The sequence below is a fragment of the Monodelphis domestica genome, chromosome 4 (assembly GCF_027887165.1).
Source record: "Monodelphis domestica isolate mMonDom1 chromosome 4, mMonDom1.pri, whole genome shotgun sequence".
NCBI classification, from domain to species: domain Eukaryota; kingdom Metazoa; phylum Chordata; class Mammalia; order Didelphimorphia; family Didelphidae; genus Monodelphis; species Monodelphis domestica.
In genome coordinates this window covers 438,410,081-438,422,449 of record NC_077230.1, presented here as the reverse complement: position 1 = coordinate 438,422,449, position 12,369 = coordinate 438,410,081, and the positions used below count along the sequence as shown (strand labels likewise).

Genomic DNA, 12,369 nt, shown 5'->3' with positions numbered 1-12,369 from the left:
TCTTGCCTTGCATTTTAAGGCAGGGCCTGCCCAGAGATCCTGGCCAAGATGGACAAAAAGGAGACGGGGCAGCTATGAGTTCCCCGTTCAGATCCAGCTTCCTCCTCGGATGGATTCTGAACCAAAAGATAATCCCGAAATGTGGGACCCTTTGAAACTGACAACTCTCCTGCGCTTCCCGCTTGCTATTAGAGTCCTCCACTGGCGCTTTGTTCCACGATGGTGATCACATACATGTGTGGGTTTGCAAAAGGACACCCCAATTGTAGTCAGGCTTGTGGGTCAGGGAAGTCACAGTGTGTATGGAAAAGCGAAGAAGAAGGAGAAGGAGAAGGAGAAGGAGAAGGAGAAGGAGTGGGTCAGGGAAGTCTCAGTGTGTATGGAAAAGCGAAGAAGAAGAAGAAGGAGAAGGAGAAGGAGAAGGAGAAGGAGAAGGAGAAGAAGAAGAAGAAGAAGAAGAAGAAGAAGAAGAAGAAGAAGAAGAAGAAGAAGAAGAAGAAGAAGAAGAAGAAGAAGAAGAAGAAGAAGAAGAAGAAGAAGAAGAAGAAGAAGAAGAAGAAGAAGAAGAAGAAGAAGAAGAAGAAGAAGAAGAAGAAGAAGGAGGAGGAGGAGGAGGAGGAGGAGGAGGAGGAGGAGGAGGAGGAGGAGGAGGAGGAGGAGGAGGAGGAGGAAGAAGGAAGAAGAAAGAAAGAAAGGCAAAGAAGAAGAAGGCTATTTCCATCCTGATCTACCTTCCCATCATAACAGATTCAAGAAAAAAATGGCTTTAAGTGTTTAAACTTACCTAAAATGGTTTTTTATGAAAAATTGATCATAAGTGGTTTGCTCCTTTACCTGTCCAAAGGCTGGCTTTAAGGTTTACTGCTCTTACAGGGCTTTCCATCTCAGCATTGCAAATAGACCCTGGAATACTCAATGCTCCATGAAATTTTTTTGGAATATGTTACTGGAGCTGCTGCTAAAACATGTGATTTAAGTATTGTTTGGATGTAAACAAAAGCTCATTTTCAACCTGAATGTACCTTAGATTCTTGTTCAATCCCCAGTGGTTACCTCAGTTTACCAATTTGTTCCATAAACTGAAATGTACTGATGAGTACTAGCCTATGATCCAGTGATTCCATGATGGAGTCCTTGCAATCCCAATTCCTTTGGGTTATGTGACATGGAAATCACTTTAAAAGACTGATATATATTAATTTAAGGTCGCCAAGGAATTCAGCTATGTAATTCCTAAATGAAAACTCAAGTCAGCAGTCAACCTCTTTTGGAGTTTTTATTTACAAACAGGAGGAAGAAAGGGAGAGAGAGAGAGAGAGAGAGAGAGAGAGAGAGAGAGAGAGAGAGAGAGAGAGAGAGAGAGAGAGAGAGAGAGAGGGGGGGGGGGGGAGAAGGGAACACGACTTAAATGCCCCCTCTCCTTAGGCTGGGCCAAAGGCCCAAGCACTTAGATAGCTGAGGCAAAGAAAAGAGATCAGTCCCTATCAGTCACTTGACCAAAATGGAGAAACAGTCTCAGGGGCCTCCACTTCCAGACTCCTTCAGAGCAAAACCTCTCAGAGCAAAACCTCTCAGAGCAAAAATCTCTCTTCCCTCTGTCCTCAGACCCCGCTATATGTAAGGAAACCATCTAAGTCCCCTCCCCTCAGTTCTCACATCTACCAATCACTGTTGATGTCTCCCCTGTGCCAATGGTGGCTCTAGTTTAACCCAGGACTGCCCAGAGGTCTGTGGCTTTGCACATGTCTGTTGAAGGTCATATTCTCAAATAATTAAATCTTGATCTTTGCTGCAGCCCTTCCTAAATCCTGTTATTCTAAGTAGGGTGGAGATTGCATTTTCCAAGACCTGGTTCTGTCATTCCAAGTATCTCTATTGTATCAATTCTAAAATCAATCATGACTCAAAGAACTTCCTGTTCTATGCTTAAGCATAGGTCAAAGCCCTTTCCATTATTTAGCAAAAGGTTTCTGTCTTAAAGTAGTCTTAAGTAGGGAGGAGAAGGATCCTCCCATGCCAAGGGTTTTCACATTCCAATAGAGTTCTTACTATCAGTAGGAAATATTTTCCAGTATGAAATTTTGCAATGGGGAAATTTCCAACATTCTTAAGTCTAAGAAATTTTAAGGTTTACAGTTACCAATTAGCAATTCAAGTGATACCAAATGGAAAAGTAAAAGCAAGTCAGAGAAGAATGAGGGACTTTGATCTAAAGTCCATAGTGCTTGAGTATGCAAAGGGAGAGGCAGAGAGAGAGAGAGAGAGAGAGAGAGAGAGACACTGACAGAGAGGGAGAGAGACAGAGAGAGAGGGGAGGGGGGGGAGAGAGAGAAGAAAGAGAGAGAAGGAAAGAGAGAGAGAGGGAGGGAGAGGGGAGGAAGGAGAGAGAGGGAGAGAGAAAGAGAGAGAGGGAGGAAGAGGGAGAGAGAGAGGAGAGAAAGAGAGAGGAGAGAGAGAAGGAGAGGGATAGATAGCAAAATAGAGAAAGGAGAGAGAGGGAGGGAGAGGGTGAGAGAGAGGGAGAAAGGGAGAGAGAGAGACAGAGAGAGGGAGAGACAGAGAGAGAGACAGAGAAATCGAGAGGGGGGAGGGAGAGAACAGATAGAGATTTTGCTCTCATCATTGGATCTTTAACTGAGGCATAACTTCTAGAATGGCTGAAGGTAGCTTTGGAAAATCACAGAGGATTCTGGGATGGCTCTGGAAAGTTGCCCTTCAGAGATTCCAAACTGACCTGTCTCCGCTCCTTCAGATGATCAGGGGACAGGATAGGGTCCAGCCCTGACGGTGGGCCATGAGGGACCACAGCCCAGAGCTCTCTGGATCTGCCCCAGGATCCGGGGAAAGAAAGTCGCCTGTAAACTGCGGTCGCTCCAGCGAGCCTGGATGCCACACTGAGGTGGACGTTGCCAAAGGATCAATAGAGGAAGCCGGCACGAAGAGGCGCTCTGGAGATGGCGGCTGCGGCTGAGATGCTGAATGGCGCATCTGCTGGACTGATCTTCTCTGTTCATGGCTGTTGCCCCAGTCCTGCTTTCTCTGCTTCTGCCTTCGGGACTGACTGTCCTCTTTGTGACGGATCAGCCGGTTACAGGAAGCAGCGGCTCGATATCCTTCAGCTCCCCGAATTCCCTGAGGATGCGCCCCTGAAGACCCCCCTCCCTGTTATCTTTTTTTTAAACTCTTACCTTCCATCCTGGAATCAATACTGTGTATTGGCTCCAAGGCAGAGGAGTGGTAAGGGCTAGGCAAGGGGGGTCAAGTGACTTGCCCAGGATCACACATCTAGCAAGTGTCTGAGGCCATATTTGAACCCAGGACCTCCTGCCCAGGCCTGGCTCTGAGTCCACTGAGCCACCCAGCTGTCCCCTCCCTGTTATCTGAGCCCCTCTTGTGTTAGCTCAACTACCTGCCCCATAACTATCCCTTTCCTTACATTCTGGGCCTTTTCCTGTGTTTTAAATCACGGATGCCCAGCCATCCAGACAGATAACTCTCTGATCCAGCACAGGGAAGCAGCCCCCAAAGCAGAGAGAACCCCAGGCCTCTATCCCAAGGACTCAGTGCCTTCGGGGCTTACCCCAAACCTGAGGCTTCCAGGAGATTCCATCCACCCCAGTTCTGGCTACTTCCCTGTGAGATGCTATCCCAGCCCCCGCAGCCAGGCCTCCCCCTCTGCTGAGGACAGGCAGGGACAGCCTTGAAGAAACTACAGAAGACTGAGGAGGTCATCACCCCGATTCCCTTAGATATTTGGGGGGGCGAGATGGTGGGGCATTGCACCCCCAGCACTCAGGCAGACTGTCAGCAGGGGAGTTCTTCTGCTCCCTCACACCCTTGGGACCCCCAACCCAAAAGTCTGACCTGGAGGATCCACCTCCTTGGATTGTCCTGTTGGTTTGAGATGGACCAAGAGACACCCCTCGTCCATCTGTCCACCGCCCTGCCCTGTGGGAAACCTTCTGCCACCCCCTGCTCCAGTCACACCCTCACCATTGTAGAGTATAAAATCCCCAGAACTGATGGCCTGGAAGGGGGGGGGGGGACGAGACACAGCTCTTATACCCAGGCTCTTCCCCCTAGGAATTAGGCTTCTGCCTAGGCTGCCCTCCTGGCCACATGCAACATTTCTCTTTTTTTAAGTTAAATTTTGGGGTCTTGTATTCTTGCAAAAGGCCTCCTTTATGTCTGCATCCCAGCCCAAGCACGGATGGCTACCTGGGCACTTTAGGTGCCCAGCCTACCTCAGGGAGTGCCAACTCGATTTAACATTGGTTAGAACCAAGCCCTTCTTCATGACCTGGTAAGTGGGGATGAAGGAACTGTTTCATTTCATAGGCCATTGACTCAAGCTCAGAGAAATGAGAGGAGATGTTTGCCATCAAAACCTCCAGGGCAGGGGTCCCCAAACTTTTTACACAGGTGGATAGTTCACTGTCCCTCAGACCATTGGAGGGCCAGACTATAAAAACAACCCAAACTCTAAGCCTAACCCTAACCCTAAAACTCTAAGCCTAACCCTAACTCTAACCCCAACCCTAACGCTAACCCTAAAACTCTAAGCCTAACCCTAACCCCAAAACTCTAACTCTAACCCTAAAACTCTAACCCTAACCCTAACCCTAAAACTCAGCCTAAACTTAACCCTAACCCCAGAACTCTAACTCTAACCCTAACCCTAAAACTCTAAGCCTAACCCTAACCCTAACCCCAGAACTCTAACTCTAACCCTAACCCTAAAACTCTAAGCCTAACCCTAACCCTAATCCTAACCCTAACCCTAAAACTCTAAGCCTAACCCTAACCCTAACCCCAACCCTAACGCTAACCCTAAAACTCTAAGTCTAACCCTAACCCTAACCCCAGAACTCTAACTCTAACCCTAACCCTAAAACTCTAAGCCTAACCTGTAGCATACAGGACAAGGGGAAGAAAAGAATTCGCTCTCATCTCCTGCGTGATATAGTCCTTTTCTTTAACTATTAAAGGTCTGACAACTTCTTATAGTCCTGACTGTACATGGGTAAAATGACATATTAATGCACATGTCCTGTGGACTATGGAACTGATATCACATTAATTCAGGATCACTAAAGAGTGAAGATCATTTTATTATTATTTTTTTATTGATATTTGATAAACTTTTTACATTTGACTTTGCCAGATGAGGTAAAAATTCATTTTTATCTTCTCATTCTCACACACTCACACACTGGTGGGAGTGGGAGAAGACACACGCATGGGCCTCTCCTTTGGGCTCATTCACAGCCTTTTAATAGGTGAATCCAGGGGCCACGAGCCCCTCAGCAGTTCCAAACGAGTGTCTGATTCTTTTCTTCCAGTGAGCTGACAGGGAGAGGAGGCATTTCCCCAACACCAAGGAACCTATATGGAGAGGAGAGGGAGAGGGAGCGGGTCTGGATGCCCAGGTCCTTCAGGAAGGCCAAGACTCTGGACACTGGAAGGGAGTAAAGGCCTGGGGACCTGGATACCTGGGTCCTAATGGGGTTTAAAGCCTGGGTGTCTGTCAGGATGGTTAGGTAGCACAGTGACTTGGGAGGTCCTGGATTCCAATATGGTCTCAGACACTTCCTAGATGGGTGACTGTGGACAAGTCCCTTCACCCCCATTGCCCAGCCCTTGTTACTCTTCTGTCTTAGAATAAATAAGAAAACAGAGTCTCTGAGGGGAGAAAAGGATGGAGACTTGTCGTCTTGGGACCATGATCACTTGTTGCCTTAATTCTGGCTCCTACTATGGACTCGGTGACTATGAGTCCTGGGTCTGAGCTAGGGTGCACTGGGGAGGGAGAGAGGCAGAGAGGAGCCTTGATGTGCTGGGGATTTGGGAAGAGGTATTTGGTGTCAGAGACAAGTGAGAACCGAGGAGGGGGAAGCTGAAATGCCGTGGGGGTGGGATGGATGCCTGGGCTCGACTCTTACCAGCACTCCTGGAGGCGGTCCTTCAGGTAGGCCTAAAGCCAATGGGCAGAGATTTCTCCAGGCTGGCCAGGCTTCACGAGGCCAGAGTGGAGTAAGGCCTTGGTGAAAGGGGAGGAGGAGGCTCTGCTGGGCGGTAAGGAGAAGGGTGAGGTGGAGGCTCCCAGGAGGCTGCTCGGGGGAGGCCTTGGCAGGGGTGGGGGAGGAAGACTTTTTGGGGTGTTTGTGCCTGGGGTAAGCTGTGCCAGCAGTTGTAAACCTTAAAATTTCTTAGACTTATGAATGTTGGAAATTTCACCATTGGGAAATTTCATACTTCAAAAAAATTTCCTACTGATAGTAAGAACTCTATTGGAATGTGAAAACCCTTGGCATGGGAGGGTCCTTCTCCTCCCTACTTAAGATTACTTTAGGACAGAAACCTTTTGCGAAAGGGCTTTGACCTATGCTTAAGCATAGAACAGGAAGTTCTTTGAGTCATGATAGATTTTAGAATTGATCCAATAGAGATACTTGGAATGACAGAACCAGGTCTTGGAACTTACAATCTCCACCCTTCTCAGTCTAACAGGATTTAGGAAGGGCTGCAGCATAGATCAAGATTTAATTATTTGAGAATATGACCTTCAACAGACATGTGCAAAGGAAACAGACCTCTGGGTGGTCCTGGGTTAAGCTAGAGCCACAATTGGCACAGGGGAGACATCGACAGAGATTGGTAGATGTGAGAACTGAGGGGAGGGGACTTAGATGGTGTCAAAGATAGCAGGGTCTGAGGACAGGAGGGGGCCGGAGGAGAGATTTTTCCTCTGAGAGGTTTTGCTCTGAGCGAGGTGGCTCTGAAGGAGGACTGAGGAGGTTGTTCTGTGGGAGGACCAGGAGAGAAGGCTGGCTCTGAAGGAGAATTCTCTGGAAACATTTCTTGAAAGGAGGCTCTCTTGAAGGTGGAGCCTGAGGTTGGCATGAGAAGCCTTATCTAGAGAGATCTTGGGTGAGTGATAAAACCAACTAACTGATTTATTCATTCTTATTCCTTTCTTCCTTTCTCTCTTTTTCTATTGATTAATCAGTGTATTATAAATTAAATTTCTCTATAAAACCCAGTTGGCTTGGGCATATTCATAAATTGGGAATATATTCCCTGCCAACCATCTTATATTTATATAAAACCAAGTCACAGTAGAAAACATATTTCAGCGGTCATAATTGATATATATATTTCCCTTGCTCCCAAACATTTTAATTGTCAGTTATCACAGGGCAGGGGATTAGTTGGTGCAGGTGCAGACCACCTTCAGGCATTCTCGCCATGCTCTGGTGAGCCAGCTCTGTGGCTTCTTGATGGCTTTCCTCAGAGCCTTGACACTGGCGGAGGGCTCTGAGGCTTGGGTGGGCTCCGGCCTGTCCCTGGGTTTGTCCTTGGGCTGCTCTGTGGGGAACTTTTGGGGCTGTGGCTGCTCTTGGGGAAGCTGCAGCTTGTTGGTATTGCCCTGGTCTTGGGGGTCCTCTTGGGAGGGTGGCCTCTTTTGGGAGCCCTCTTGGGGCTGTGGCTGCTCTTGGGGGAGCTCTTGGGGCTTCGGCTGCTCTTGGGGAAGCTGAAGACTGTTGGTATTGCCCAGCTCCTGGGGGTGCTCTTGGGAGGGTGGCCTCTTTTGGGAGCCCTCTTGGGGCTGTGGCTGCTCTTGGGGGAGCTCTTGGGGCTGCGGCTGCTCTTGGGGAAGCTGAAGACTGTTGGCATTGCCCAGCTCCCGGGGGTGCTCTTGGGAGGGTGGCCCCTCTTGGGGGCCCTCTTGGGGCTGTGGCCACTCTTGGGGGCCCTCTTGGGGCTGTGGCTGCTCTTGGGGGCTCTCTTGGGGCTCGAATAGGTCACTGAGCATGGAGAAATAGGAGCTCTGCAGTGTCCCTGAGGAAGCCGAGCTCTTGGAAACCTCACGGGAGCCCAGCCAGGAGGACAAGGTCTGGACAAGAGCAGAGCAGGACGGGGACCTGGAGGGCCCTGAAGAGGAAGTCTCCGCTGGTGAGGCAGCCTGGCAAGGGCAGGGGGGAGGAGTCACGCCGGGCCTCTGGGCCGGGCCCAGCTGGCCTGACAGTCAGTCCCAGCCTCCCTAGTACCTTGGACCGGCTTAGAGTGCTGGAAATACGTCTGAAGAGGGTCCGGACGGTGATGCTCGGCTGCCCTGGGGGGATTCGGGACCGGGTTAGGCCTCTGGAAGAGCCCCGAGCCAGAGAGCAGGGGAGCAGGGGGGAGGGGGGCGTCCTTTACCTTCCACTTCCACTAGGCTCCCCGGGGTGCTCCTCCAGAAAAGTCTGGGCTCTGATCTAAGGAAGCAACCCACCGCACTCTGGCCTGCTGGGTGTCCAGGACCAGCCCTCCCTCTCCTCCAGGCCCTTGTGCCCGCCCCCGCCCCCGCCCCTTCCTCCCCTCCCCTCCCCCCTCCCATAGCATGCTCGGGGCCACGCCCACTTCCGCTCCTCTTCTTTCAGGACTGGGAGCTTCTGCTGGGACCCGAAGGGCATGGGGGCGGCTTCCGCTCTCAACATCACTTCCGGGAGGGCCGGGGTGGTCTGCTGGTCCATCAGTTGGGAGAGCGGCCCAGGGTAGTGCAGTGCTTTGTCCCAGGTCCAGCCCGGGCTCCCCTTGGTCCTCGGGACGGGATACTGGGGAGGGAAGGCCACCTCCTTCCGTTTGGGGGGGGCCTCTGTGGAGGGACCAGAAGGGCCTCAGAAACCCAGAGCCAGGCGGAGGCGCCGGGGCAGGAGGCAGGAGGAGGGTTTTCTCACCCGCTGCGGACATCGGGGCGCTCTCGTCCTGGGGGAGAGGAAGAGTGGGGGTCACGGGCCGCCCGCGCCGCCTCCCGGCGTCAGAGGGGGCTCCGGGCGGCCCTCACCTGGGCGGCCTGCTCGTCGGGGCTCCGGGCCCAGGCCGCGATGGGCCCCTGCATCAGGAAGATCAGGAAGCGCCAGAGGTTGAACAGGAGGCAGCCCTCGGCCGGCTCGGCCACCAGCCTCAGGTAGAAACTGCGGCCGGAGGCCAGGCGGAGCTTCAGCCTCCATCCGGCCTCGCTGTGGACAAACAGGCGGACCAGGTGTGCCGGCAGCAGCCTGTGGGGAGCACGGGGTGAGCCGGGCCCGGCACAGAGAGGGGGCAGGCAGGGCCGGGCCGCCCGGTCACCTGGTGAGCTCCAGCCGCGGAGGCTGCTTCTTGCTTTGGACGGGCCGGGCCAGCAGGACGAGGTCCGGGAGCAGGAGCCCCGGGAAGGAGGAGGCCACCGCCATGGTCACCGGGTTCTCCTTCTTGTGCAGGAAGACAGGCTCCCCCTTGTTGGTGACCTGGGGAGGGCGGGGCGGGGCAGCCGGGAGCACCCTGACCTCCGCCTGCCGCCCCCCACCGCCCCTCCCCCCACCACCCCTGCCATCCCCCACAGCCCCCCGCCCCCGACGGCCTCCTGCCACCCCCTCACTGGCCCCCCGCCGCCTCCCAGCCCTCCTCCGTCCTCCCCCAGCCGGGCCCACCGGCCTGCCTGGGGTCACCTGGACAAAGTCGCTCTCAAACATGGCCGTGAACGGCCCGAGGGGCGGGTAGTTGCCCTCCGCCAGGGCTCTCTGCAGCGGGCCAGGCTTGGGGAAGCACAGCGGGAAGGACAGTTCCTCTTCCACTTCCCCTTCCGGCAGGTGGAGCTCTCCGGGCAGAACAACTGCGAGCAGGGAGGAAGCAGGCCGGAGCTGGGGGCTGGCCAGCCCCTGCGGGCTCCCCTGCATCCCTGCAGCCCCCCAGGCCGGGGCCCCACCTGGTGAGGGTTTCCGGGGTTTCATTGGGCTCAGGGAGTCTCGGTGCGCCTGAAGATCAGGGCTCGGGTGGGGGTGGAGGGGGCTGCTGGAGGAGGGCCAGGATACTCTCTGCGGGGAGGGCAGACTGGCTATGGCTCTCTGGGACAGCTGAGCTAAGAAGGGGCAGCCTCGCAGGCGTAACACAGCCAGGAGGCCCCCGTTGTGACCTCATGCATGGGTCAGGAGGGTCAGGGGGGGCCAGCTGGCAGCATTCCCCGGGTCCCATGCAAGGCAGGACAAGGAAGAAGGGGGCAGCACCCCGGAGGAAGGCCCTCTCCAGCCCCTGGCCACAAAGCGGGTGGGGAGGGTTTGGGGGTGCACCCGATCAGGAGGCACCCCGGGGCCTTTTCTGCAAAACTCAGAACCAAAGCCCAAGGCCCGCTGCTCAGCTAGCTCTGGAGAGGGAAGGACAGGCAGCCCCCATTCTAGGCAGGGGCTCTGGGGAAAGCTCTGAAGTCTTTGAGCAGGGCTGTAGCTTGAGGCTGTTGCAGCCTCCCCAGGCCCCCTTCAACTTTTCAGAGGAACCTCCAGGAGCCACCAGGTCCCCCTATAAAGGGACTCTGGAGAGCCGGGCCACAGGCTGTTGCTCTCCCTGAGGTGCCTTTGGCCCAGCATGATCTCCATGCTCTGGGCCTGACTCTCCCTGAGTGGTCCTGGACAGTGAGAGGGTTAGAGTGGATCTGGAGCCCCGGAACCCTCGGCTCACCCTAGAGGGGTGTGAACCTTAAACATTCCCAGACCCTACTTCATAAGGTTGGGTTAAGACCATTCCCCATTTGGGCAGTGAAGGTACTTGATCAGGAATGTGAGAACTCTACTTCACCATCCTTAAGCAGGCCTTAGGGGGAGATAAAGGTGTAAACTCTTTGCTGAACAATGAAAAGCACTTAAACCCATACTTAGACTAAGACAAAAAGTTCTCAAGCTGTGCCTGTTTTTGGATCTAATACAAAAGGGTGCTAAGTACCTATAAGGGTCAGGCAACTTGTGAACTTACTAGGAGCAAAGAGGTGAGAAACTTACTCAGAAGTTTTCGGGTGTGAACTTAATCAAAAATTTAAGCCTTCTTAGGTGTGAACTAAGAATGGTCTGTCCTTTGAAAAACGTCTACTGTGATTGGTAGATGGAAGAACTTAGGGGAGGTGACAGAGGAGAAAATTCCCTTGAAAAAGGAGCTCAGAGACATTCAGAGACATTCAGATTCAGGATTGAGCTGGTGAAGTCAGCTGAGATGAAGCTGGCCCGGTGTCACTAGATTCCTTGCTTGAACAAATCTTGTGGTGAGTGATTAAGGACTGACTGATCTTTCTCTTAGGGCTTAAGGCCTGGGTTGGCCAGCGCTGCCCTGGGCCGTGTAAAGATTAAAATTTAGGGGAGATGGGGAGACTGAGGCAGGTAGAAATTAGTTTCTCTCTGCAAGGACTATTATATTGTTTAGAGGTTTATTGAAGATTAAGAAAATACAGATTAAGAGACACGTGTCCAGGCCATAGAGTGGCCTAGACACAACCTTGCCTACATTATGAAAAAAAGCCACATCTGCCCCAAACGGAAGTCCAAGTCCCAAGAGCGAGCCCTCAAAAGCCTTTGAATCAGCTTAAATACCTCCTCGATCTCTGCCCAGCTGAGATTACAAGGCATTCTGGGGAAGTGGAGCAAAGGCTCATGGGGATTGTAGTCTGTATTCGAGTCAATTTTTTTTACAGCTGGCCCATCCTTTTCTCATTATTTCCTTTTTCTCTCTTTCTTTCTTTAATTCCTCATTGTTTGAATTAAAATCTCTATAAAACCCAGTTGACTTGGGTATATTTCATAATTGGGAATATTTCCCTGGCGACCACCTTATATATTTGATTTTAAAACAAGACACTGTCTTGAAACCATATTTTCTGCGGTCACAATTTACTCATCCACTCTTCTCTCTACAACAATTTATGTCTTCCACTATTTTAATCATTACAGTTTTTGGCTGACCACGAAGTTGGTGAGAAAACCCTCAAAAAGTTTCTGTGAAACCTTTTTCCTTTCTCTCTTTGCTTTATTACTTGCCCTATCGGTCAGTTTTGTTTTCTTTTTTAACTTGGCTTCAAAAATACAGCTGCAAGAACGGGTGAGTACAAAATCTTTTTGATTCTCCTTAAATTAAGCTGTTGTAGATCTTAGCAACAGGGCCCTAAGGTCCTGGCTAGCAACTGCCTAAATTAGGACTAGAAAAACCTGGGATAGCTTTTGGCCTTGTCCTGCTTCCCACGTGTTTACTTTAGAAATATGTGGTTACAGCCAGTTCACAACATACTTAACAACTGGCTATTCACCTCCATGACCAAGCTTGTAAAATTCGCATTCTTTGTCTCTCTGAAATTTCTCATACCATGGGACTTATGGCAAAGTATAATCGACACAGTACTCCCCCTTGGGATTTTGATTGTTAAAGCCGTAATAGTGTGTTTCCTTAAAAAAAAAAAACCCACTTCTCAGTCAAACCAACCGAATGTTCCTTCTACTACTCAACAAAATGCAGAACTAAATACTCGGCTTGAGCTTATAGAGGAAAGTCAGGGAGAGATTGTAGCTTTCATGAGAAACATTAAAAGAGAGTTAA

At 51.6% G+C, this 12,369-nt stretch overlaps 1 protein-coding gene across 2 annotated transcripts; it reads right to left on the bottom strand.

Moving 5' to 3' along the window:
• Window positions 1-7,130: 7,130 nt before the first annotated feature.
• On the bottom strand, window positions 7,131-10,036 carry LOC130453554 (Golgi-associated RAB2 interactor protein 5B-like). 2 transcript variants are annotated; one of them, XM_016433296.2, is made up of 9 exons: window positions 9,728-10,035; window positions 9,471-9,634; window positions 9,112-9,269; window positions 8,828-9,041; window positions 8,721-8,748; window positions 8,404-8,638; window positions 8,203-8,258; window positions 8,052-8,116; window positions 7,131-7,966 (listed from the first exon to the last, which is right to left on the bottom strand). In XM_016433296.2, the coding sequence occupies exons 1-9, from the start codon at window positions 9,750-9,752 to the stop codon at window positions 7,208-7,210; spliced, it is 1,704 nt and encodes a 567-aa protein (XP_016288782.2). In that variant the 5' UTR covers window positions 9,753-10,035; the 3' UTR covers window positions 7,131-7,207. The 2 variants fall into 2 exon arrangements, with proteins under 2 accessions (XP_016288782.2, XP_056681750.1); XM_056825772.1 differs by having other exon boundaries at window positions 9,471-10,036.
• Between the last annotated feature and the right edge of the window lie 2,333 nt (window positions 10,037-12,369).

Bases quoted from the DNA above. Each gene is read 5' to 3' on its own strand.
- LOC130453554 (XM_056825772.1), bottom strand. From the start codon at position 9,752: ATGAAACCCCGGAAACCCTCACCAGGTGGGGCCCCGGCCTGGGGGGCT. The intron at 8,259-8,403 runs GTGGGCGTGGCC...TTGCTTCCTTAG, and splicing joins CTGAAAGAAGAGGAGCGGAA to ATCAGAGCCCAGACTTTTCT. The intron at 7,967-8,051 runs GTACTAGGGAGG...TGCCCTTGCCAG, and splicing joins GCACTCTAAGCCGGTCCAAG to GCTGCCTCACCAGCGGAGAC.